The sequence below is a fragment of the Aotus nancymaae genome, unplaced genomic scaffold (assembly GCF_030222135.1).
Source record: "Aotus nancymaae isolate 86718 unplaced genomic scaffold, 86718_ANA_hifiasm-v0.15.2.pri h1tg000025l, whole genome shotgun sequence".
Taxonomy (NCBI): Eukaryota; Metazoa; Chordata; class Mammalia; order Primates; family Aotidae; genus Aotus; species Aotus nancymaae.
In genome coordinates this window covers 4,946,664-4,972,635 of record NW_026988438.1, presented here as the reverse complement: position 1 = coordinate 4,972,635, position 25,972 = coordinate 4,946,664, and the positions used below count along the sequence as shown (strand labels likewise).

General features: G+C 35.6%; 1 protein-coding gene across 11 annotated transcripts in view; it reads right to left on the bottom strand.

Moving 5' to 3' along the window:
* Positions 1-25,972, bottom strand: part of DGKB (diacylglycerol kinase beta) — an 812,604-nt gene that overhangs the window by 536,793 nt on the left and 249,839 nt on the right. For 10 of the 11 annotated variants that reach the window (XM_064380347.1, XM_064380346.1, XM_064380345.1 and 7 more), the window contains one exon: positions 11,596-11,736. In XM_064380347.1, coding sequence (XP_064236417.1) covers positions 11,596-11,736 — 141 coding nt within the window. Of the gene's footprint in view, positions 1-11,595; positions 11,753-25,972 lie in introns of all 11 variants that reach the window. The other variant, XM_064380349.1, reaches the window with a different exon arrangement.

Sequence of the window (25,972 nt, the reverse complement as noted above, 5' to 3'; positions counted from 1 at the left end):
TTATTAAAGTGTACACATCAACGTAATTATTACCTCTAAGCCAAGAAATAGAATTGTTATTAAGACATCAGAACCCCTTTCAGCATCCCCCATGATTAGTTCTTCTCCTCTCCCCAAAGATCTTGACACCTACATCCCTTCTTTTGAATTTAGCATCATTTACTGAATGGTTTTTGTAATCTCCATCTGTATTATTGTGGATTGCATTAGCATATTCCTTTTCTTCTCTGCATAGCATTTGAATGTATAAAAATATCACAGTGAATTCATTCTAAACTGGTAAGATATTTTGGTTGTCTCCAGTTTGCTATTTCTAGTAATGATTGGGCTATTTTAATAATTCTGCTATAAACCTTCTTGCAAATAGCTCAGGTGAACGATTGCCAGTTGCCTATGAGTCTGGGTCATAGCAGATATTATCAACAGATATTAAAAGTGGTTTCACCAAACTTGTCTCTTAACAGTCTGTGAGAGTCTGAGTTGCCCCACTTCCTCACCAATATTGGGTATTGCCAGTTGTCTAACTTAAGCCATTGTGGTGGAGGTATAGTGGTATATGACAGAGGTTTTAATTTGAATTCCCCTGACTACTAGTGAGATTAAGCTAATTTTTATATGCTTTATACGTTTTAGGAGAGTCTGAAACATATGCTCATATTTACGGTAGATAAATACGGTCTTTTGTGAGGTGACTATTGAAGTCTCTTGCCCAATTTTCCATGGATTACTTGCTCATTTCTATTGATTCATATAAGTTTGTCATGTGTTTTGCATTTAAAAGCTCTCCTAGGTTTTATGTTGCAAATATACTCCCCCGTTCTATTTTTGTTACTTTTCTCTTGTTTAATGCAGTCTTTTGATGAACAAAAGATCATAATTGTAATAGAAGGATGATTCATCAAACTTTTCCTTATGTATAATTTTTATGTTCTGTGTAAAAATCCTTTTTTTTTATTTTTAAATTAACTTTTATTTTAGGTTCAGGGGTATGTGCGCAGATTTGTTACACAGGTAAACCTGTGACTCAGGCATACAGATTACTAAGGTACTAAGCATACCTTTCACCAAGATCCTGAAGACTCCTTTTGTATCTCCTAGAAACAGTAATAATGGAATCCAATTATGGGTATGGTTTGAGGTGGGGCTTACTTTAACTTTTTTTTTTTTTTTGGTATATTTAATAGACTTTATTTGCTAAAGAGGGATTCAAAACTAACTATGCTCTCTTTTTTTTTTTTTGGTATAATGTGATTTGAGCCACTTCTCTTGAAGCAGAGTAGTGTATGTTTTGCTTGTATTAAATAACATGCAGCAAAGTTATGCTGTTCATTTATGAAGTTAAGTCGTAAAAGGTGAGGAAGATTCTACCTTACTTTGTGGAAAACTTGCATTGGAGAACTGAGCCACCATGGGAGTAGATCTGCCCTGAGGCTGTTTGGAATTCCAAACCATCCATCTTGGACAGACAAAAGGGAGTATCCTTGAGAATACGTGGAGAGAGAGAGAGAGAGAGAGAGAGAGAGAGAGAGAGAGAGAGAGAGAGAGAGAACACAAGGAGAAGACAGAGCACAGATCTGCACATTCTAAGGTATTCCAGACATCAACTGTTTCCGTTCAAATCTGTCTGACTGCAATCATATACAAGATCTACAGACAGGTTGCCCAGTTAAGGCTTTTTCATTTCCCTAAATTTTGACCCACATATAAAAAACAGATATTAAAATTAGTGTTGTCATCTTAACCTACTAAGTTTTGAGGTGAGTTATTAAGATGGACAATGGAACAATATGGATATCCAATTAACCAAGCACATTACTGGAGTGGTGAACTTGAATTGTTTTCCCTTTTTTTTTTTTTTTTTGCTTTTTTGAAGACAGAATCTCAGCTCACTGCAACTTCTGCCTCCTGAGTTCTAGCAATTCTCCCATCTCAGCCTCACAAGTAGCTGGAATTATATGTGTGTGCCAGCATGTCTGGCTAAATTTTTGTATTTTTAGTAGAGATGGAGTTTCACCATGTTGGTCAGGCTGGTCTTGAACTCCTGACTCATGTGATCTGCCCACCTCAGCCTCCCAAACTGCTAGGATTACAAGCATGAACCACTGCACCCAGCCCCTTACTTGCTTTCCAGTGGCAGCTTTGCCATAATCACACATCCATGTAAATTTGGGTCAGTTACTGGACTCCCTTTTCTGTACCAAGAGCTTATCTATCACTATAACCACACCACACTGTCTAAATTACTTCAGCTTTTAAAAATATCTTACATGTAATCACATATATCCCCTAATTTTGTCCAACTTTAAGACTGCTTTAGCTATATATGTCTTTTACCTTTGTATATAACATTTAGAAAATGCCAATGTCCAATGGCAAAACAAAACAAAACAAAACAAAATAACACTGCTGGATTTCTGGATTTCTTTTTTTTTAGACTGAGTCTTGCTCTTGTTGCCCAGGCTAGAGTGCAATGATGCGATCTCGGCTCACTGCAAACTCCACCTCTCGCGTTGAAGTGATTCTCCTGCTTCAGCCTCCCAAGAAGCTGGGATTACAGGCATGAGCCACTTTGCCCAGCTAATTTTGTATTTTTAGTAGAGACGGATTTTTTCAATGTTGGTCAGGCTGGTGTCAAACTCCCGACCTCAGATGATTTGCCTGACTTGGCCTCCCAAGATGCTGGGATTACAGGCGTGAGCCACCATGCCTGGCCAACACTGCTGGATCTCTAAGGAAATTGTACTGAATCTATATATGTGTTTGGGGAGAATCTTTAAAATGTTGAGTCTTGAAATCTACAACCATGTTATATTCCTCTTTATTTAGAGCTTTAATTTCTTTCAATAATGTTTCATATTGTTCTGTATAGATATCTTTCAAATGGTTTTTAAAGATTTATTCCCAGGTATTTAATATTTTGATTTGATAAATGATAAAATTTCTTATATTTTATTTACTTATTATTAGTTGGTGCCATATAGGAATACAAGTGATTTTTATTTCTACTTTGTAGGCATGGATCTTGCTAAACACACCTTTTTTTTTTTTTTTTTTTTTTTTTTTTTTTTTTTGAGATGGAGTTTCGCTCTTGTTACCCAGGCTGGAGTGCAATGGCGCGATCTCGGCTCACCGCAACCTCCGTCTCCTGGGTTCAGGCAATTCTCCTGCCTCAGCCTCCTGAGTAGCTGGGATTACAGGCACGCGCCACCATGCCCAGCTAATTTTTTATATTTTTTTAGTAGAGACGGGGTTTCACCCTGTTGACCAGGATGGTCTCGATCTCTTGACCTCGTGATCCACCCGCCTCGGCCTCCCAAAGTGCTGGGATTACAGTAAACACACTTATTAATTCAAGTACTTGATCTATATGTAGATTACTGGGTAGTCTATAATAAACAATGAATTTCAACTTCTTCTTTCCCATCCTCATAAACTCCATGTATTTCTCTTGCCTTACTGCCATGGGCAATGATCTCCAACACAAAGCTGAATTACACTTAAGTCTCCATTCTTGTCTTGCTTCCAATATCAGTGAGAGAAACTTCAAGATTTCACTCTTATATATAAAATTTGATGGGAGTTTCTTATATACACACATTATTATATTAATGGAGTTCTTTACTACTTTTTAGTTACCTAAGAGTTTTTGCTATTACAGTTGTTTTGTTTTTAATCATGACTAGAATACACATGGAATATGATAAAATACTTTTATGATTTTCTTCTTTATTCTCTTAATGTGGCAAAACACCTTGTTTGGTTTTCCAATGTTAAGCCGAATTTAAGTGCCTGTAATAATCCCAAATTGAGGCTGGACATGTTATTTCAGCTCCTTTACATATATAACTGGACTTGATTGCTAATATCTTGCTTCCATTCTGCTTGTCTTCTGGAAAAATATATGAATGACTTGTACTTTAATTTCTTAAATTAAATGGAAAAAGCCAGGCTTCCTTCTCCCCAAAATTTGCCCTAAAAATTCAAGTTGCCCTCATACTTCCCCAAAACTTTTAAACAGGTTTTAAAAATACACATTCTGTCCAAATTTTCCAGTTGATTCCAGTAGAAGGTTGGTCTGAAAATCCCTACTTCATTAGTGCCTGAAGAATCTAATATTTTAAATCATTTATTCCTAAACACATTGAGTTAATACTCTCTATAGATTTTGTCTAATTCATCAAGGAAGTTGGAGAGTTATAAGCTCTAGTTAATATAATAACGATAATAAAACATATCATATATATATTGAGTACCAAGTCCCATATACTCTAAATATTACCAAGTCAAGGTGAAGGATAAAACTTTCCTTTCATCCAGGAGAAAAAAGAGAAAGTCTAAGACTTTAATTTTCAGTGATCAGTCTACTTTTCTAATTTAAAATTGCAGCTAAGTAATCAAAACATGAAGCACTGAACACACGTATTTACCTTGGTTTTCTATTGAAGTACCACTATAGTAACAGTAAGAGATGAAATAGGCATAAATCTATAAGCAAAAAGAAAACACGAGAGGAGAAAACGCTAACACAATATTCAGAAGCTGGAGAAAATATGTACACACGTATATTGACTTAGAGATCTTAGAAATATACATTTAAGCTGGTAGAGGCGAAGCAGCATAGATTTGCATAGAAAGGGTGGTGAGCTGGAAAAATAACAGATAATCTTCACAGGAAGATCTCTAAGGAGTATGTTAGCTTTTTTCATCCAACAGAAGACCAGATCTTTGAGTTTTGCAAAAGTCAAATGAAAGGAATTCCGGGCTCAAGTTACTCAGGAATTCTGAGTGTAAGGACACAATACCAAAACAAAGTAATTATATGAAAGTGAATATACTGAATATTGAGAGAATAAGTTCCTTTCCTATCCCCAGTAAGTCAATACTATCAGCACGGGTACTCACCTATACAACTACTACCATCAACAAAGTTCTTTCAATAGAAGCAGTTTGGAAGAAACCAATAAAGCAGGGAAGAGGGGAAACTTTATAACTAAAAGGAATGTTACAATATATGAAATACAAATAGATACATATAAGGATCAGGCTGAGAATAAAATGGATTATCCATGAAATTAAATGTAAGAAAAAGTGAAAAAAAATATCAGATATGGAGTAAAAAACATAAGAAGAAAGAAAGAAGATGGAAAATAGAAAAAGCAAGAAAAAATAATAATTCAGAGTTCTTTCTTGGATGTTCAACATCCAAATAATAATCTTTCTAGAAAGAGAACAACTCAAATAAAGGGTGAAAGTGATTATCAATATAAATATTCAAGAACAAATGAAGAACGCAAGTTTATAAACAGAAATTCATGGTGGAGAATTTGGGAATTGATTAATTAGTTATAGAAATAAAGAAAATGAGGCAGGCAAATCATTTGAGGTCAGGAGTTCAAGATCACCCTGACCAAGATGGTGAAATTCCATTTCTTCTAAAATACAAAAATTAGCTGGGCATGGTGGTATGTACCTGTAATCTCAGCTACTAGGGAGGCTGAGGCAGGAGAATCACTTGAACCCAGGAGGCAGAGGTTGCAGTCAGCCAAGATTGAGCCACTGCACTGCAGCATGGGCGACAGACTGAGACTGTGTCTCCAAATAAATAAATAAGAAATAGAGAAAAATAAGTAAAAAAAAAAAAACAAAAAAAAAAAAACGCAATTATTAACCCTATGGAAAATAAAAGTTATTTGGCCTGGTGAGCTTATAAAACCTTTCCCTTATAAAACCTTTTAAATAAAACTGTATTTAAAAATAATATTGACATTATTAATATTGAATCTTCAAATTACATAATAAGACTATTTCTATTTTATAAAATACTTTACTATTTTATAAAAGTAAAGTCAGGCCTGAAAGTCAAGGGAATCACTGAACAAAAGGATCTTATTTTTAGAAACAAAATAAGTATATAGATGTTTGGCTGCAAAAATTTAAAAAGCCCAATGTTAAAATTATTCTGATAACATGACAGCTTCCAAATACGGTACTTGCTTCAATGTTATAAACTAGTTTAACCCACATTTTTCCTATTTTTATGCTCATGTAATTTCACTTTATATAGAAACAATTATATGCCCACACATGATTTAGTTAAAAGATCAGAGCAAAGGCATATTATGCAAGATAATTTTTATATATCCAATTTTTTTCTGTTCCAAAAGAGTTTCAAGTTTCTATCTGTTTTCTTATTGAATATCCTACTATACATACTCTCGTGTTTTGCACTTGCCCTAATATGTTGTTAATATGAGGATTATATGATATGATGTTATTAATATAAACAATATGAAATATATTTATAAAAGGCATTTAAGCTGGAATTTTTTAATTTACTTTTTTTACCCTTTTATATATTTCAGTACTGATTTAATAAACTTTAAAACCAGAGGTGAAAACAATTAGCTGCTTATGTGTGTTTGACATCCAGCATGATGGAGTGATAGTTTCTCCTTTTATTCACAAGAGAAAAAACAATAAAAACAACAAAAGACAGCTTTTCAAAATAAAAAGAGCCCTATCAAGTAACTCAGAAATTTTAGGCTTTAGTCATAGCTGGATAAAGTGGTGTAATTAATAATCACCCTCTCTTGGTCTTTTTTTTTTTTCCATTGACAAACTATAGGAAAGTTGACTAGGTGATCTTTAAGGTCTCTTCATTATTAAATTTCAGTGCTGCTAAGGTTAATACTGCACAGGGAAGTAACTTTTAACATGTAGGTTACTGTTCAGTATCTATATGTTAGCTATCCACTTTCTGAATATCTTCCTACTGATTTTCACTTTAGTGATATATTTTAAGGAAGTGTAAGATAACATAAAAATATTCTTGTTAAATCATTAATAACTTGATAAGCACAAATTCAAATGTGAGTGTCATATTTCAAAGCTAAGAATATGTAGTATTATTTGATATCTTAAATAATTGGCATTATTTTTATCTTTTCAAGCACTCATTGATGTTATTTGTTTTCACCCATTGACTTTAATACAGCTCCATTTCACTATCATTTACTGAGCATCTACCTGTTGAAACACACACACACACTGATGGAGGTGTATAGGTACAAAAGAGAGCAAAATAAATCCAATTCGGAGATGGCAAAAGGATTCATGATGCAGGATGATCCTCAAATGTGGACTGGACTCTGTCAAATATATACTGGGGAGGCAGGGGTAAGGCTGGGGGTAAAACCCAGCAATTGCACCTTGCAATCAAAGGCACGAACATGGAAAAGTTCAGGGTTTGCCAGATGATTGAACAGTTGACCCACTTGACTAGGACCTGGTTTGCTCATGTGTGTGCTGGTCACAGCCAAAGCAAGCCTGGCAGAGTAGGTCGGGGTCAAACTGTGGAGTCTGATCAGTGTATGCATGCCAAGTTAAGGGTTTCAATTTTATGCATTATGAAATCAGGAACTATCAAAACCACACTTTTTCATTCTGAATCAAAAGAGAGACAGAAAAAAATATTATTTGATAAGGTTTTAAGTAAAATGAAACAGTTACAAGAACGTACACTTAATGAGCAAGATGATTATTAAATAGGTAGGTGTTGGTGGGGGGGAAACATTATCTGGATTAACTTTTAATTAGAAAACTATGGGAGAGAAACACTGGGCACTGAAGGCCAGCTGACATTTTCAGTAGAGCTATAATCCGTGGAATTACACTTTTATTTTACAAAGTCTCTACCATCAGTATAGGAGCAAATCAGTTTAACGTCTGAAATTAAGTGGGATAAACTAATTGACATCATGGATTACGAGATTAGTTCAAATCTGAAAGGACAGGCAACCAAAAGTCAGCAGGCAAATTCAAGAGGGAGTAAACTGGTCAAGGCTCAAACAATTTTAATGTACTTTTATTTTACCTAACAAGCATTTACATGAACTAGTAAATGTGAAGGAATGTATGGGACCAACTATTAGTTTATCTAATCCTCACAGTTATCCTATGGAATACAGACTATTTAATGATGTCAATCTTACAGTTGAGAAAACTGAGTCCTGAGGAAGTTTTAAAAATGTACTCAGATCACTGAGACAGTTAATTATCTTGAACTCCCAACCTCGGGTGATCCGCCCGCCTTGGCCTCCAAAGTGCTTGGATTACATGCGTGAGCCACCACCCGGCCTAGACAGTTAATTCTCTACCTAGGATTTGCACTGAATCATTATAAATCAAGAGCCAAGGTTCTTAATTACTATACTACGCTACAATTAAAACGTAGGAGAGTGAGAAGTGAACATAGGCTGGGGTTAAAGTAAAATTGACAGTTTAGTTTTAGAATAATAGCAGTTCTTGACAGTTACAAGGCTTGGGGTATTGCAGCAGAAGTGAAGGACTGAAAAATGGAGACAAAGTCACAGCATTTAAGGGAAGACGAAAAGAGTGGTTGATGACTCTCCATTAAGTTCTATGGAGCACTTGAGGATAGAAGGGCAAATCAGTCCTGACACCATGTCCTCGTTCATTCACAGAGGTGGTTGGTAAATGGTACCCACAAGAAGAGATAGAAATGGAACCCTCCACAACCCCAACACACACACGCGCACACACACACACATGCACACACATGCATGCACGCATGCATGCAAAAGCACACATCCAAAGGCAACAAACACCTTCTACCTGACAGAGCCTCGGGACAGGCAAGGTCCTCAGAGAGAAGAATTAGGATTGGGTAAAGCAAACAAAGTTGAAGACATGGCTTATATGGCAAGTCCTCAATATGGTTGCTAGATACTGGGAAACTGTGACTTCAAGGAAAACAACGTACAGAGGATTCTCGAATAACAATCCTTTCCTTCCATGACATTTTGTTATAACCTTGATGAGCAAAAAACTGGTTTTACTATGTACATTGTTCCACTTAAAGTCACAGCTTCCAAAAATCTATTAAGGATGTTAAGTGACGACTTCCTGTGATCAGTGAAACATTCCGGAACTTTCATTTGTTAGTTTTCTTTTTTTAATCGAATAAGCTTTATAATAAACACTGTGTAAATACCTGGCAGAAAAGACACGCAACAGAAAGTGGTGGGAGGCAATGAACAGATTTTAAAAACTTTATTTTGGGGACAAAAAGTCCTACTTATGTAAACACTGACAACAGTGTAATGTTTTCATTAAAGAACCCAGGTAAAAGCACCTAACAAATAATGCCACTATTCATCAACTCCAAGAAAAACAATTGTCATTTCAGGTGAATTCTTTGTGTGTCTGTGCTTTCACTGGACACATGAAATTGCATAAGCCAGTGCTTCTCAAAACGTGGTCCCTGGAACAATGGCAAAAGCATAACCTGGAAACTTGTTAGAAATGCAAATTTTCAGGTCCCATCCCAGGCCAGCTGAATCAGATATACCAGTCCTGCAGTTGATTCTGATGTGTGATAAAGTTTGAGTGTATCAAACTTTAATCAATGTGTGTATTTCTAAATCAATGTGTGTATTTCTTTCTGCTTAGCCACTTGGAACTAACAGCCAAATTCAACACTGACCTGCAAAACTTAATTCTAGGTGCTTGTTCACACCTATTTTTGTGCTAATTATAACTGCTTTTTCTTCTTTTCATTCTTCTGCTCTATACTGCATTTAATAAGTTATAACCCTTTGGAGTAAGTATATATTAAACTAACCACCAATACACATTTTTGAGGTCCTACTGAGAATTTGTTTCTAAAAATCTATAACTGTATAAGAATACATGTTAGTAATTTCTACATATGCAATTTTAGAAGGATAAAAATATATAGTAAATTGTTAAGAAAGTAGATGAGGAAGATGGATTGTTATTTAATCGACATGGTAAAGGATCCGGCATCGGCATTAAAAAGGAAAAAGAAAGAAAACCAAACTTCGGATGATTCTGATGTATAGTCAATAAGAATCCACAGATTAGAGGATAGTAGGAAAGAGACCTATAGCATCATGTACTTCGAAGAGTTTGGTGAAAATTGTAGCGTTAATGCTGGGCCATAACAAGACTGCCTATAAGAAGAGTCTGAAGAAATGGTTAGGGAAAAGGAAATGCAATGCATCTAGTGGAAGCTTGGAAAAAAGCTGGGAAACTAAAAAAAAAACAGAGAGAAGGGGGTTGATGGCACTAAAGAAAGGAAATGGCAGGTCAGTCGGACGACATTCCTCCTGTGTTTTTGAATAGTGTGGTGAGTTAACCTTCTATCCGCAACTGTAGACAAAATCTATCTGGGTTCAACAATGCAAACTGAAAACTCAAAAGCCTTCTTCTTAAAAGCAATATGTTTCCAGTTGACCTAGAAATGGTTGAACTGCAAGACCAAATACCATCTTAGGGAGGATGGACGGTGCCTTTATTCATTTTCAGATGTGGAAAATGTTTGTCTTTATATGTTTATAATCACCCCAACGTGCTCCTGATAACACCTGAGCAAACTTTCTCTCTGGCTATCACTTCAATAGAAATTCACTGAGCAGTAATATTTACTTTGGAATGAGACAGATTTCTGTAAGTTCTTAGAAATACAAAATAAATCCTGAAATGCAAATATTCAACCTTTATGAATAATAAATATGTATTTAAAGAATGATATTCATATGGTTTATTTATAACCTAAGCAGGTGTGACTCTTAAATAATCACATTACAGTAAATCCTTTATTGGTAGAAGAAATATTATCAAAAAGTTACTATTAAATTTTAGTAAAAATGCCTCCTAATAATAATTTTGAGACATTATGATGATTTATATTTGCTTTAGAAATATTAAAGTTTGGATTTATTATCACTATCATTCTAGTAGAAAGAATTTTTAATTAATTTTAACGTATCCTATATACTCAAATTTATCAGATTATTAAGTTGCCAGAACTATATTTAGAAAGGGCTTCAGAACTAGAATAGACGACCAAATGATCAAATTTAGAGTAAATGCTTGAAAAATATTTTCTTGTATTGCAATGAGTACAGTTTGCCACCAGAGAGAGCTCAGTCACTGCTTTATTAAAGAGAGTAATTATTTCCTTTCAACTGAATAGAAATTCTCTACCTACCATATCCTAAAAGAAACAAAGCTATTGTATAATTATTTATAATACCTAGAATCGAATACTATAAATGCCATTCTCAGGTTTAGCATTTGAGAAATCATGTCTCTGCTAACAAGACTGTTAGTGCTGAAGTCTGCAAGGGAGATTTCCACTGGGGAAATGGTGAAGGTTGCATGTTTACTGGCAATTTTCTTGCTCACTAATAGGAATGCTTCTTCACATACTATAAACAAATACTTTATGAAAACAACTCAAAAGATACTTTCTAATAGCATCTTGTTAACTCTAAAGAACTGAGGAACAGTTTTTAAAGTCACATGATAAACATAATCAAGAAATAATCAGTAATAAATGGAACTTGATAAATAAGAACCTGAAATAAAAAGATCTCACTATCTTTTAATTGTCTGATTCTCAGTAGAAGGAAATTTTTACTATTAAGCAGAGTCGCTTTATTTAACAAAAATTATACAACTGTACTAGCGCAATTTTAAGTTAATCAATTTCCAGTCCTTTCTCCTGCCCCCAACCATGATAAGCAAACAAAATGAAAAAACACATACACTCAAGTTTATCCTCAGGTCTTCCTCTTTCAAGCAGAGACAGGTAACAGACAATGTCCTTCAGGTGGATTACTTCCGGGGAACATGTGTTTGCAGGAGAAGTCCGGGGAGGGGTGATGGCACCTTTATTCATTCTCAGACCTGGAAAAAAAATTGTCTTTATATTTTGTTAATTATTTACAGTGATCTCAAACAGAAAACAAATTAAGAAAATAAAGAGATAACACACAGGCTACACAGAAAATTATCTGTTTTAGGTATAGAATAACCAAATTCTCCAGAACGTCAGTATAGTAGCTAGACATAGCCTACGGCTGTTGTAAATGAAGGAGAATTCTTTGGGATCCACACACATGGCACTCCTCTGTCACCCACTGGAGGGTATTAGGGTCAAAATAATATTGCCCTAGGTGAGTTGGTACACATTTGAATGCGTGAAGACCCACTTTCCTATCCACCTTTCTCTGCTATCGATAGTGACAGCTATAAATCAGTTGAGAAGACATTTAAAATGGACCTTTCACAAAATAAAAATGTGAGTCCTTCACAATATAATTTCCCTATTGATAACAAGTAATCATCCATTCATAAAGTCATGTATTTGTTTTAAATATTTGTCAGTACCATGAAGAAGATATCGTTTTTTAACCATCAAGGGATCTGCCCATGAGTAAGAATAAAAACATAAGCAAAACTCTGGATAAATATGATGGATGTTAGAGAGGTAAAAACATGTGAGTAGTTTGGTTTTGAAATGGTTCTCACTTTATTTCTGAAACCCATTATCTATGTCTGCTCTATGTCAAGGGTATAGGTTGCTTATTACCTGTCTGGTGATAATCTAACTGAAATACGTTCACAATAACTGGTTAGTTCCATCTTACCCAGAAGCCGCTGAAGTCAGCTTGTGCGTACCCAACAAGGCCTGAAGGTAAACCCCAATTATCCCTTGAGGTACATACGGCAGCTGAAGAGGTATTTGGGAGAAATATCTAATGGGTTGAACGGCTATTAGATTCCAAATCAGCCAGGAGCTACTGTAGGGAATAATTTGAACCAAATACAGTTCTAAAAGCCTGTCCTTAGCACAGATCCACCTGGCTGCGTATCTCTCACTCTAGTCTAGTTTTTCAATTTGTAACTTTCCGTGAATACCCATCACCTCTTAAAGACATCTCAAGACACCCAGGCACATAATTCAATGTGCTGTGAAATGTCTCAAGTTAGTTTTATCATGGGTGATGTCACTAATAAAGGCAACTATTTACTGAGTGCCTAATATGTGGCTGGAATCATGGTTGGAGCTTTAACACGTATTATCTCACATTATTCTTACATGAACCCTGTGAGGTACAGTGCATAATCCCCATTTTATGGACTAGGAACAGTCTTACAGATTTTAATTTTTCAGAGTTTCACAGCCAGCAGGACAAATCCATCTTCTTGTTTCTACATGGATAGTTGACAAGCTATTTTTGTTCAAGATCAGTCATAAACATGTAAGAAAAATAATTTACATCTTAATGCAGTGCACACACGCATACACACACACTATCACTAGTGGAATTCAAACTTGCTCAGATATTTTCTTTTCTATATTAACCTACTCCTATTCTATTCTATGCTTAGAATTTTTCTCAAAGACATCTAAATTGAATTTACTAGCCACGAATGGATCAAAAATCACAGTTTGAAAAAACACTGCTTGGTATCTTTCCATCCTTTCTTTCTTAAATGAAGTTTTGCTTATTTCAAATGTGGCTTCACGTTTTACAGTAATTCTACCCCTGTTGATAAAATTATCAACAGAGACATACGTGGAATTTCCCTTTTAATAGAAGTATTAATGTATATCTAACACAAACTAATAGTTATTTATGAACCAAAGAAGGCAGGGAATTAAAGACAATCCTGAGCTTTTAAAAAAAAAAATGACGAAAATAATTGAAACTAGCCAACTAAAACTTAGCCAGCTGCAGGAATAAGCAGTTCCAACTTATGATAAAACAAAATTTGGTGCTGACCCTTGACATGACCATAACTTTCAGACTTGGAGAACGCAGCGCTTGAATTATGGTTGGATAATCCATGACCTAACTCATCCTGCTCATGAGCTAATCCTCTTTTCCAAGGTTTCCCCTTGTGGTACTGAAATGATTTAATCAGCTTGATTTAACTCTTTTATAGAAAAATTCTGAACAAAACAAAAAGAAAGAAAAGAACATGCTTCCTGGTTTAGGCTTGGGAGGAGGCAACTGTCCAGGAATTTATCCATTTCTTCCAGGTTTTCTAGTTTATGTGCATAGAGTTGTTTGTAATAATCTCTGATGATGGTTTGAATTTCTCTGGCATCTGTGATGATATCCCCTTTATCATTTTTTACTGCATCTATTTGGTTATTCTCTCTTTTCTTTTTTATTAGTCTGGCTAGTGGTCTGTCTATTTTGTTGATCTTTTCAAAAAACCAGCTCCTGGATTTATTGATTTTTTGAAGGGTTTTTCGTGTCTCTATCTCCTTCAATTCTGCTTTGATCTTAGTTATTTCTTGTCTTCTGCTAGGTTTTGAGTTTTTTTGATCTTGCTCCTCTAGCTCTTTCAATTTTGACGATAGAGTGTCAATTTTAGATCTCTCCTTTCTTCTCATGTGGGCACCTATTGCTATATATTTTCCTCTAGAGACTGCTTTAAATGTGTCCCAGAGATTCTGGTATGTGGTGTCTTCGTTCTCGTTGGTTTCGAAGAACATCTTTATTTCTGCCTTCATTTCAGTGTTTATCCAGTCAACATTCAGGAGAAAGTTGTTCAATTTCCATGAGGATGTGCGGTTCTGGGTTGGCTTCTGAATTCTGAGTTCTAACTTGATTGCACTGTGGTCTGAGAGACTGTTTGTTATGGTTTCCGTTCTTTTGCATTTGCTGAGGAGTGATTTACTTCCAATTATGTGGTCAATTTTAGAGTAGGTGTGATGTGGTGCTGAGAAGAATGTATATTCTGTGGATTTGGGGTAGAGAGTTCTGCAAATGTCTATTAGGTTTGCTTGGTCCAGGTCTGAGTTCAAGTCCTGGATATCCTTGTTAATTTTCTGTCTGGTTGATCTGTTTAATATTGACAATGGGGTGTTGAAGTCTCCCACTATTATTGTGTGGGAGTCTAGGTCTCTTTGTAAGTCTTTAAGAACTTGCCTTATGTATCTAGGTGCTCCTGTATTAGGTGCATATATATTTAGGATCGTTAGCTCTTCTTGTTGCATTGATCCTTTTACCATTATGTAATGTCCTTCGGACTTCAAACTCTACTACAAGGCTACGGTAATCAAAACAGCATGGTACTGGTACCAAAACAGAGATATAGACCAATGGAACAGAACAGAGGCGTCGGAGGCGACACAACATATCTACAACCACCCGATCTTTGACAAACCTGATAAAAACAAGCAATGGGGAAAGGATTCCCTGTTCAATAAGTGGTGTTGGGAAAACTGGATAACCATATGCAGAAAGCAGAAACTCGACCCCTTCCTGACACCTTACACTAAAATTGACTCCAGATGGATTAAAGACTTAAACATAAGACCTAACACCATAAAAACACTAGAAGGAAACCTAGGCAAAACCATTCAGGACATAGGCGTAGGCAAGGACTTTATGACCAAAACACCAAAAGCATTGGCAACAAAAGCCAAAATAGACAAATGGGACCTAACCAAACTCCACAGCTTCTGCACGGCAAAAGAAACAGTCAATAGAGTGAATCGGCAACCAACAGAATGGGAAAAAATTTTTGCAGCCTACCCATCTGACAAAGGGCTGATATCCAGAATTTACAATGAGCTAAAAAAGATTTACAAGAAAAAAACAAACAAGCCCATTCAAAAATGGGCGAAGGATATGAACAGATACTTTACAAAAGAAGACATACAAGAGGCCAACAAACATATGAAAAAATGCTCATCGTCACTGGTCATTAGAGAAATGCAAATCAAAACTACATTGAGATACCATCTCACGCCAGTTAGAATGGCGATCATTAAAAAATCTGGAGAAAATAGATGCTGGAGAGGATGTGGAGAAATAGGAACACTTTTACACTGTTGGTGGGAGTGTAAATTAGTTCAACCACTGTGGAAGACAGTGTGGCGATTCCTCAAGGCCCAGAAATAGAAATTCCATTTGACCCAGCAATCCCATTACTGGGCATATATCCAAAGGATTATAAATCGTTCTACTATAAGGACACATGCACACGAATGTTCATTGCAGCACAGTTTACAATAGCAAAGACCTGGAACCAACCCAAATGCCCATCGATGATAGACTGGACAGGAAAAATGTGGCACATATACACCATGGAATATTATGCAGCCATTAAAAATGATGAGTTTGCGTCCTTTGTAGGGACATGGATGAACCTGGAAACCATCATTCTCAGCAAACTGACACAAGAACACAAAACCAAACACCACATGTTCTCACTCATAGGCGGGTGTTGAACAAGGAGAACACATGGACACAGGGAGAGGAGCACTATACACGGGGGTCTGTTGCGGGGGAGTGGGGGGGACAGCGGGGGGGGGGGAGTTGGGGAGGGATAGCATGGGGAGAAATGCCAGATATGGGTGAGGGGGAGGGAGGCAGCAAATCACACTGCCATGAATGCACCTATGCAACAACTTTGCATGTTTTTCACATGTACCCCAAAACCTAAAATGCAATTAAAAAAAAAAAAAAAGAAAAGAAAAGAACATGCTGTGACATTTATTTGAAAGAAGTCTAAATATAGTATAGCTCTTCACTTATTTAGAACATGGCCTGATCATTTGTTTGTACATACAACTAAGGTATACGGTGTTTAATTATCAGCTTTCATCACACTGAACACAAACAATTGAGAATGTAAAGGCTACATAATTTTGTCTTTTCTGTATGTAATGTACAGATTGAAAATGAGCATACGCAAATAGTTTGTATTTAGCATCACTTTTTTGAAGGAATATGCTACTGTACTAAAATTATTTTTGATTGGAAAAATAGGTAATATTTTCCATTTTTTAATGAAATACTGTTAACTGAACATTTAAAGCTGTATCATGTATTAATTACATAAAATATGGTTAACGGAATATTTAAGACTGTATCACATATTTAATTATGCCACAGTTTTACATTTAAATAGCTCAAAGCTTATATAAAAGAAATATGGGCATATATTCCATCTATATATTGAAGGACTAATCAACTCTTCTTCAAGTGCAATAGCAGCCAAATTTGAGAGGTAAAATAGAATCCTCTTGCAGTGATTTACAGAGTGCACTGAAGAAGAAGATAAAATGTCACAGACCTTTAATCATTATTACTTGGCAAAAAGAAAACTGTAGAACAGGATTTAACTTTTTCAAGACTTAATTCTTTTTAAAAAAGTTTGAGGCTCACCACAAAATTGAGACTACAGAGATTTGAACACTGCTTCGCATGTTTCCTATATTTGCTTTACTAAAGTCTTGCTTGCTTCAAATATCTATGTTTCACATTAATTCTACTTTTGTTTACAAAGTTATTACCCACCACACATGCATATTCTTCCCCACTACCAACATTTCCCACCAAAGTAGTACGTTACTTACAATTGGTTAAAATACACAGACACCTCCTTACTATCCAATCTCTATAATATACATTAGGGTTCTCTTTCTTTGCTGTATATTCTATGAGTTTGGACCAGTATATAATGGCATGTGTCCACCATTATAGTATCTTTCAGAGAAGTTCCACTGTCCTAAAATATTTCTACTCTGTTTATCTCTGCTCTCCCACCAACCTTAAAACTTTCTATTTTCTCGCTAGTTTAGCCTTTCCCATAGTGTCACAGAGTTGAAATCATACTTACTGGCTATTTAGACTGACTTTTTTCTCTTATAAAAACACGTTTACGTTTCCTCCATGTCTTCTTATGGCCTGACAGCTCATTTCTTTTTATCACTGAATGACATTGCATTGTCCGGATGTACTACGGTTTATTCATCCAACAAGTTTACTAAATTATGAGGTGTTTAATTAATGAAAAAGCTCACAGGTTTATTCCTGCTCCTACCACCTCCCCAACAACAGCCCACTTTCTCTTATGTTTCTTTATGTTTTCATTTACTTTTCTGAAAGCAGCCCCTAGTCAGTCTAACTCCATGGGGCTTAAATTTTCTTTTCTGCCCTTTCCCTAAATCTGGCTGGAGCTCACTACTTATCTTCCTCGACTGCAGTTCACTACCCTGAAGAAAAGCCCTTTTTCCTTTTAAGCAGTTTGCACTAATCTAGTGGTTATTCAGAAGCTTAGGAGACAACATGTAAGGCCACCAAGAAGTTGCAATCTGGCTTCTTGACTACAGCCGAGATGGTAAAATGGTAACGTGAAATGGTAACTGGGATCCTCTCCAGCAGCAATGGCCTCTGGTGAGGAAGCTCAAAATTCTATTTTTCATTAACAAAGGCCAATTTTACCCACCCAGTCATCAGTGAAATTCTCTCTTTATTACTGAAATGAAACATAAAGCTGGACAAAACAAAAGGGTTGGTTGGTTTGTTTTTGGTCTAAAGCGGTCAGAACTAAATATTGCTTCAAAGCTTCAGAGCTAAATATTGCAATTGACACGTGAAGTAGTATAACCTGCAGATTCTTCTACTTGCCCAAGGTTATACTACATTAAACATTTCATCACAGAAGTGAAGCAAATGTGCGTGTATATAGATTATATATATGTATGTATATATTACAATATATAACGAAGTACAAAATAAAGTGAAAAGTAAGCATTGTAATTAGAGTGTATTAGTCTTATTAGGAATAATTATCTTGTACTTAGCATTTTTTCCCTGTTAAAATAGTTTCATTATATATACACGTACATACATATAAACATATTCTTTTCTTCAAAGCTTTAGTTACAAAAAGTAGTTAGCATTAGTCAAATGGAATGTTGCCTACTGTTATCGTATTTCTGAGTGCATGATTTTCATTATAGTCCAATCTAGACAGTTTACTTCTTGAAACAATAACCTCAAAAGCTGTGTTTAATAGATAATTTTAATTCCAACCTTGGGTTCAATGATTAGCAGATAATTGAAATAAGCTTTGGGTACCTGTTAAATTAGTGCCTCTGCTCCAGTTTGTTTTATTTTCAAACACTTGCATTTCACATAATGAAAATAGTGACATTATTTCTATTTTTTAATGAAATAGTCAAAAGCAATAACATGAATTACATTTCTAAATGTATAAGGCAGTAAAACACTCTAGCAGTTTAGCCTTTTCTTTTAAAATATTAGTTCATTTTACAGAAATATATCAGATTTATTTATCACATAGTGCACTTATATTTCCAGCATTCATATTGAGCATAATGAATAGCATAATCAAGAATAAAAATAGTTGATATTAGTATCACACACTTCATGATTTTTACACTTAATCTTTCAACTATGCTTATTGTAGTTTACTTATATAATAATTATCTTTTATTCTTTATGCTTATCCAAACCGGCAGCAAAATGAGATAGATGGCATTTTCAGTGAATAAGAAATGTAGTAGAGACAGTGATTCCTTATAAAGACAAGACAGATTGTGAGATACAGTCCCTGATATGAAGCTGGGATCAGACAAACCTGTCTAAGAACATACTCTGGTTTTCATCTGTTTGGACATCGGCAAAAACCCCAAACAAGCAATTAGAGGGAGAAGGAGTTAAAGTGTAGGTCTTTGGGAGTAATGTTTTAAGAGCAGAGTGACCTCTGTGAAGGAACAATATTAATAACATCTCTGGCTGTGTGCAAAACAACACTTTTGTATAGTGGTCTTATTTGACCCTACAATTCCATTTTAAAGATGAGAAGGTGGAAAGTCAGTAAGTAAAAGGCTCGTGGTCATATAGCAGTCATATAGAGATCTCTCTACACCAGTACTGTCCAATAAAATTTTCTGAACACTGAATGCAGTGGCTCACACCTGTAATCCTAGTGTTTTGGGAGGCCGACACAAAAGGATAATTTGAGGCCAGGAGTTCAAGCCCAACCTAGGCAAAATAGGGAAACTTCATCCCTATAAAAAATTTTCAAATTAGCCAGGTGTGGTGGCATGCACTTGTAGTCCCAGCTACTTGGGGGTGCCGAGCAAGAGTGTCATTTCAGCCCAGGAGTTGGAAGTTACAGTAAGCTATGATCACAGCACTGCAGCCTGGGCAACAGAGCAAGATTCTGCCTCTTGAAAATAAAAAAAAAAAACCCACAAGTTTCCACACTGTTCAATATAATAAAATTAACTATTGACCACAATTATTAAGTAATTTAAATTTAAATAGCAATGGATAACGACTGGCCAGCACATCAGGTTGTGTAGGCTATATACTACATGCAGGTTGATCATTGAAAGTTATTTAAATTACTCTCAGTAACTTGAATATATCTAAATATGGGACAAAAAGAATTAAACCACCACATATTAAAAGAACACATGATGCCAAATTGCCCGTATTTACTACATTGAAAAGAAATTCCAATAATCTCCTTATATTTCACTGTACAGATATTGTTCAGAATGTATAATATCTCCAAAAATAAGAATCTGTTGATTTTTTTTTTTGAGGCAGGTTCTTACTCTGTGATGCCCAGGCTGGAGTGCAGTGGCACGATCCCTACAACTTCCACCTCTGGGATTCAAGAGATTCTCTCACCTCAGCCTCCAAGAGGCTGGAATTACAGGTGTGTGCCACTATACCCAGATAATTTTTGTATTTTTTGGTAGAGATGGAGGTTCACCGTGTTGTCCAGGCTAGTCTCAAACTCCTAACCTCAAGTGATCTGCGTGCCTTGGCCTCCCCAAGTGCTGGGATTACAGGCATGAGCCACCGCGCCTGACCTGAACTGGAGTTTTATGCTCTGAGCACGATTCTGAGTCTGGACAGAGAAAAATAAATCAAAGGAAACCGTCTCCTGCCTCTCAATAAAAGACCTTCGTTTTAAGAGTCTAGTTTTCAAGACTCTTAAGAGTGGATATATTAAGCCATAAACATTTGAAAAGAAATTAGAAATCATAGCCATAGCTGAGAACTCTAAATTTTCATTTTCTATTTGGCCCATGTCTTGGGTTATCCATCATAATGCATTTGTGAACATGTATTTATATGTGTCCTTGCATGTGTAAACATGCACGTTTATTTGCCAAATCTTTATGTATGGTTTCTGTTATTGCTTATCTGTGTTTTTGATATATATACAACTAGCATGCCTTTTATTATCATAAATACAATAAATATTCAGGAACATTAAGATTAGTCACGTAAAACCAGATTCCAGGTACTGAGGACAAAGCATCGACCAAGGCAGGAAAACCCCATTTCCACAGAGCTTGCATTCCAGGGGATCAAAGCAAGTGTCCAACACCACTGCATGTTGTCTAGCTACGACTAGGTGTTTTTATGAGTGAAATAATGTTATGATTGATTTGGTTCTCTGCAGAGTATTAAATCTCTTATTTCCTTTTACTAGAATATCACAAACTATATTTTTCAACATGAAAGTACAAAAATCTTAAGACCACACTATCACTTAGTATGCAATCATTAAGATGAAAATGAAAATAGAAACTCCTGTATGTTGGGTGAATAAATCTAATAATAAAGTAAAGGTGGAAAATTTGAGGAACAAATTTTACTTGGAATATTCAGATGGAAGAAAGAAGAAACCTGATTAATCAAGTCTAATATATTTCAAACCATTTAATGATTAAAGGAGAGACTTGAAGGGATATCTTCCCTTACTGGAAGTAATTGTATTATAAACAGGAACACAGAATTATTGCCAGAAGAGGTTGGTTGGATAAAATATTTTTTGAAGTAAAATAATTTGTGGACCATTACTTCTAATGATAACAATTAGAAGTATGAATCTGATACTACAGAGGTATATGAAATGTAAAGGTTGATATAAATAAATGTGAATTTGTCAGTAGACAGAATTTATTTCATCTTCATTTCTGGAGCATTTCTATGTCAGTAAGTTTATTACCTCAACAGTAATAAGTATATCAACATTAATAAATATACCAATATATTTTAAATACTATGTGTCAGGAATTTCCCTACCTTATAGTCACACAAGCTACGTAGTCTGTTCAGTTTGTGTTTTGGGGACCCTGTCTGTCCTTGTTTGCATTGTGGAAACTGAAATAACTTATTAGCTACAAAAGAACTGTTAAGGTACTGGACAGTAATAAAAAATACACATACACACATATATATTTAATATCCTTAAGACAGTCCTAATAAGAGAAATATCTTATTCTCAGCACAATTAATAAAGTATACCTTCCGGCAAGAACATTCAGTAAGGCCATTTGGCAAAAGAACATTTCTCCCAAGGACCAAGTATCTCATTTTTATTGTACAATTTTCTGTTCTTAATTAACTTCCTTACAGACATAAAAGAATTCTTTTTCCTTTTCTACCTACAATAAGTACTTGGGGTGTGACTCAAATGCACAGAAAACATAAAATGACATAATCTTCCTATTGATTTTATAACTTATTGCTATGTGTAGTTTAACAGTATAAATTAACCACTGTCTCATCAAGCAAGCAATGAGAGAGTTGGGGACCAATAAGCCACCTAATTTTTTTTCAGAGATAGCTGTTACTACTCTCAATCTGAAATATCTTCTGGACCCTTTTGTATCTTCAGTCTCATTCTCCTTCATGATAGCTTCCTCATCACTGGCAGTGTGATGATTTTCTGGCTTAAAATCTCATAATGGCTTTCCAACTTCTTCTCCATAAAATTCATAACTTAGCATGACAGGCAAAACTCTTCCCCATGTGGCCTTGGCTACCTCTCTCACCTCTTCTGCAGCAGCACAACTGGAGTCCAGGCACAGACCCTGACCTCTCAGTGCTCCTAACAAGTCTATCTTCCCCCTGTCTCCTAAGGTCCTCCGGGCTCTGACTCTGCCAGGCCCTCTTCCCTCATCCCACTCCAGGCCATGCCCCATACTCACAAGGATATGAGTATCATCTGCTCTGGGACCAACAGAAATGACCTTTTTGGACTCTTACCCAAGTGTAAGTGAATCTTGAGAAGCCCAGATTTCCAGTCTTCCTCAGCCTCAAACTGCACTTTCCAGCCTCTTTTGTATACAGTTCTGTCGACAGCACTTGTTACCATCCATCTGATATGGTACGCATATTTACTGTTCTGTTTGTCTCACTCTCCCCATTAGAATGTAAATGCCTACAGGAAACGGGTTCCATTTTGCTCTCTGACGTATCCCTAACAACTTGAATAGTAAATACCAAATTGTAAGTGATGAATTTTGAATCAACGAATACTGAATGTCTTACAGTTCATACACTGCCCTTTGATGGGACATTTAAAAATGCTGAAATGTATAAAAATTGTACATGTTGATTTCTCTTCTTGGAACTCCTTTCTCATCCATTCCCACCCATACCTACTCCCCTCTCGCAACTTTACCTGGGATAACTCCAATTTATCCTGGATGACTCCTGCAATGGTTTAACCTCCTCTTCTCCTCTGGTTTTATTTGGGCTCCTCACTGTTCTCTCCACATAGTTAAAAGTGAGTCACAATATTTCTTTTATTATAAAATAATTGATCACATAATTGTCCATCTTTCTGCTTGACTTTAAAGGATCCTCATCTTTTCTGTGGAATTCCTCGCATATCATAAGTTTAAATAAATGGACGACGGGATGCATGAATTAATGAAGGTATAAAATAAATTACTAAATGGCACAACTATCAACTGAGTGCCTATTATTATTTACAGAATGCTAGAAAAATCTTTCTCATAAAACAATTTGTAAGAAAGAGCAACAAAAGCTGTTACGCTGACCTGCGACACGTACCAGCCATTTTCTATTACAGATGCAACAATTGGACATTGTAGAGTCCAATAGAAACACACCGTGTGAGTGTTTAAATGAGTTTATATACTATATTACATCCTTTTTAAATTACTATATTCTTCAAGACACTAACAGTTACTAATAATTGCTGTTGATTGCTATCCTCTATGAAAAGAAAGATCATTTCGCTTTAGGCCGTTAATTCAGTTAATGGATAGCAAACAGTTGGAGTGGGCATGGGTGGGGATGGAGAAGGGACAGGGATGCTACAAGGGACAAATGGTGATGTGTTCTTTACGAGAGTGCCAGGGTTGCTTCCCTGTTGCACACTCCAGGTGTACCATCTTACTGATGATGGAATTCCTAGTATGGAACACATTGTGTGCTATTTAGAGTGACACTCCAGCTGAGGCTTTAAGGAAGAGTTGGCTTTTGATGCTATAAAGGCAAAGAAAACATTATATAAGAAAACTCAATCCTGAGTGAGAAGAGCAGGTTTAAGTCACAGCAAGTAGTTGGATATGGGGTGCCTGGGGCAGGAAGATGGAGAGAAAAGGGCTATAGGCAGATGCTATAGCCTATGTGGCACTGTGCTTCATGGCTGCGGAACTCAGATTTAATCACTTTCATCACCGTGACTCTGGATTCTTGAGTCTCATTAAGGTAACTTCAGGTGGGAATGAATGTCTCAAAAGGTGGGAGTGACTACGACTCCATGTGCTCACGTATCTCCCACACCCGTGCCCTTCACCAAAGCAATTCTACTTTAGTTAGCTTTACATAGTGAGGATTTAAGTTTGCTTGAAAAACAAGTTTAATTAAGAAATGCTATGAAAGTTTACAGTGAAGGCCTGAAATTTAGAAACCTAGGAGAAATATAATCAGGCTTCTGTTTAAAAGAACATTTTGGAGAGGGGAAGTCAGGGCTTATTCTGAGAGCCTGCTAATTGAAAGTTTATGATATAATGATGAATTAAACTATGACACTGGCAGAACATTTGGGAAGAAGAAGTTAAATTGAGTACTAGAGAGAATTTTGTCATTAACTAAATATGGAAAGTGACATGGTGGAGGGTAGGAGAGTCCAGTATTTTAGGACTGGGAAATGGACAGATTCTTGGCTGCCAGTCACCAAAATAGAAGGTAGGAATAGTAGCAGGTTTGGGCAGAATCTAATGAATGAACTTTCAAACACAGTTAGTTTGGTATCTAACTGTTTGAAAGATTTGGACATCCAAAGATTTCCATCTTAAATACAGTAAATAAATATTATTTGTGAGCTGTGTGGGCTGTGTGGAGAGTTATTAAGGTACATTATTTCTGACAGTGCCAATTTTTTACATGATGCAAAAAAATTCATGTGTTGAAATGAGGCGATGTATTTAAATAAACTTAAGAAAGTTTAAAAAGTTAACATAATTGATCTAGGATACAGTGCCAATATAAATAATTTTTACAATTTTTTTTTAAACTGAAGAGGTCTTAAGGTCATATAAACATAGGGTAGTAGAAATTTATAGTGGCAGAAATCTGGATATTTATGAAATTTCACTCAGATTATGCTGAGTGTTCGAGTTGTAGGCACTGATATAGAAGATCACAATTTTGATTCATGGTTGAGGTTGTGAGCCTCAGCCATTTTTCTGCAATCATGTTGCAGCAGAAGAAAGATTCCAACTGATTTAAAAAGTGTATAAAGAGGGTAATTCAAGTGGTGGACGCTAAGGATGAAAGCAAGATCAGAAACTGGTCATTGAACGGGCAGAGATGAGAGATTAGAGACCTGACATTTACAATGATGCAAAAGTGTTATGAAAAAGCTGAAGAGATAACACATTTAGGGATATCTTCAAAAACAAAAAGTCAAATATGGCAACAGTAGAAGAAGTGACCTTATTTTAAAATAGGTGATAAGAAGCAATTATATTACAACAAATTATTTTATAAAAATTAGTCATCCACTTTGTGAAATGCCAAATAGATCATTACACATTACAATCAACAAAACCCAGGTATACATATGCACATGTATACACACATACAACCTTTATACCTGTTTATAATTATTTTAAAATTTGTATTCTATAAAACTAAATGTTTTACTTTGACCATATATCCTATAATTATCATTCATTAGTGAGCATAACATTTTTTTCCTTTTCAGTTTTGCTTTTTATTGAAATGCCCTTATTTTTTAGTTGCTTATTTTTTATATAGAATAAAAGAATAGCTACTCTATTCCTGCTGGTATTGTGATAATGAAATATGGTGAACTCTAACAGGATAAACAAAGCAGAGTATAGCCCCTATCTGTACAAAAGTCTGGGTCTTTTTTTTCATTTTATTTTATTTTATTTTATTTTTATTTATTTATTTATTATTTTTGAGACAGAGTCTCACTCTGTTCCCCAGGCTGGAGTGCAGTGGCATGATCTTGGCTCACTGCAACCTCTGCCTCTCAGGTTAGAGCAATT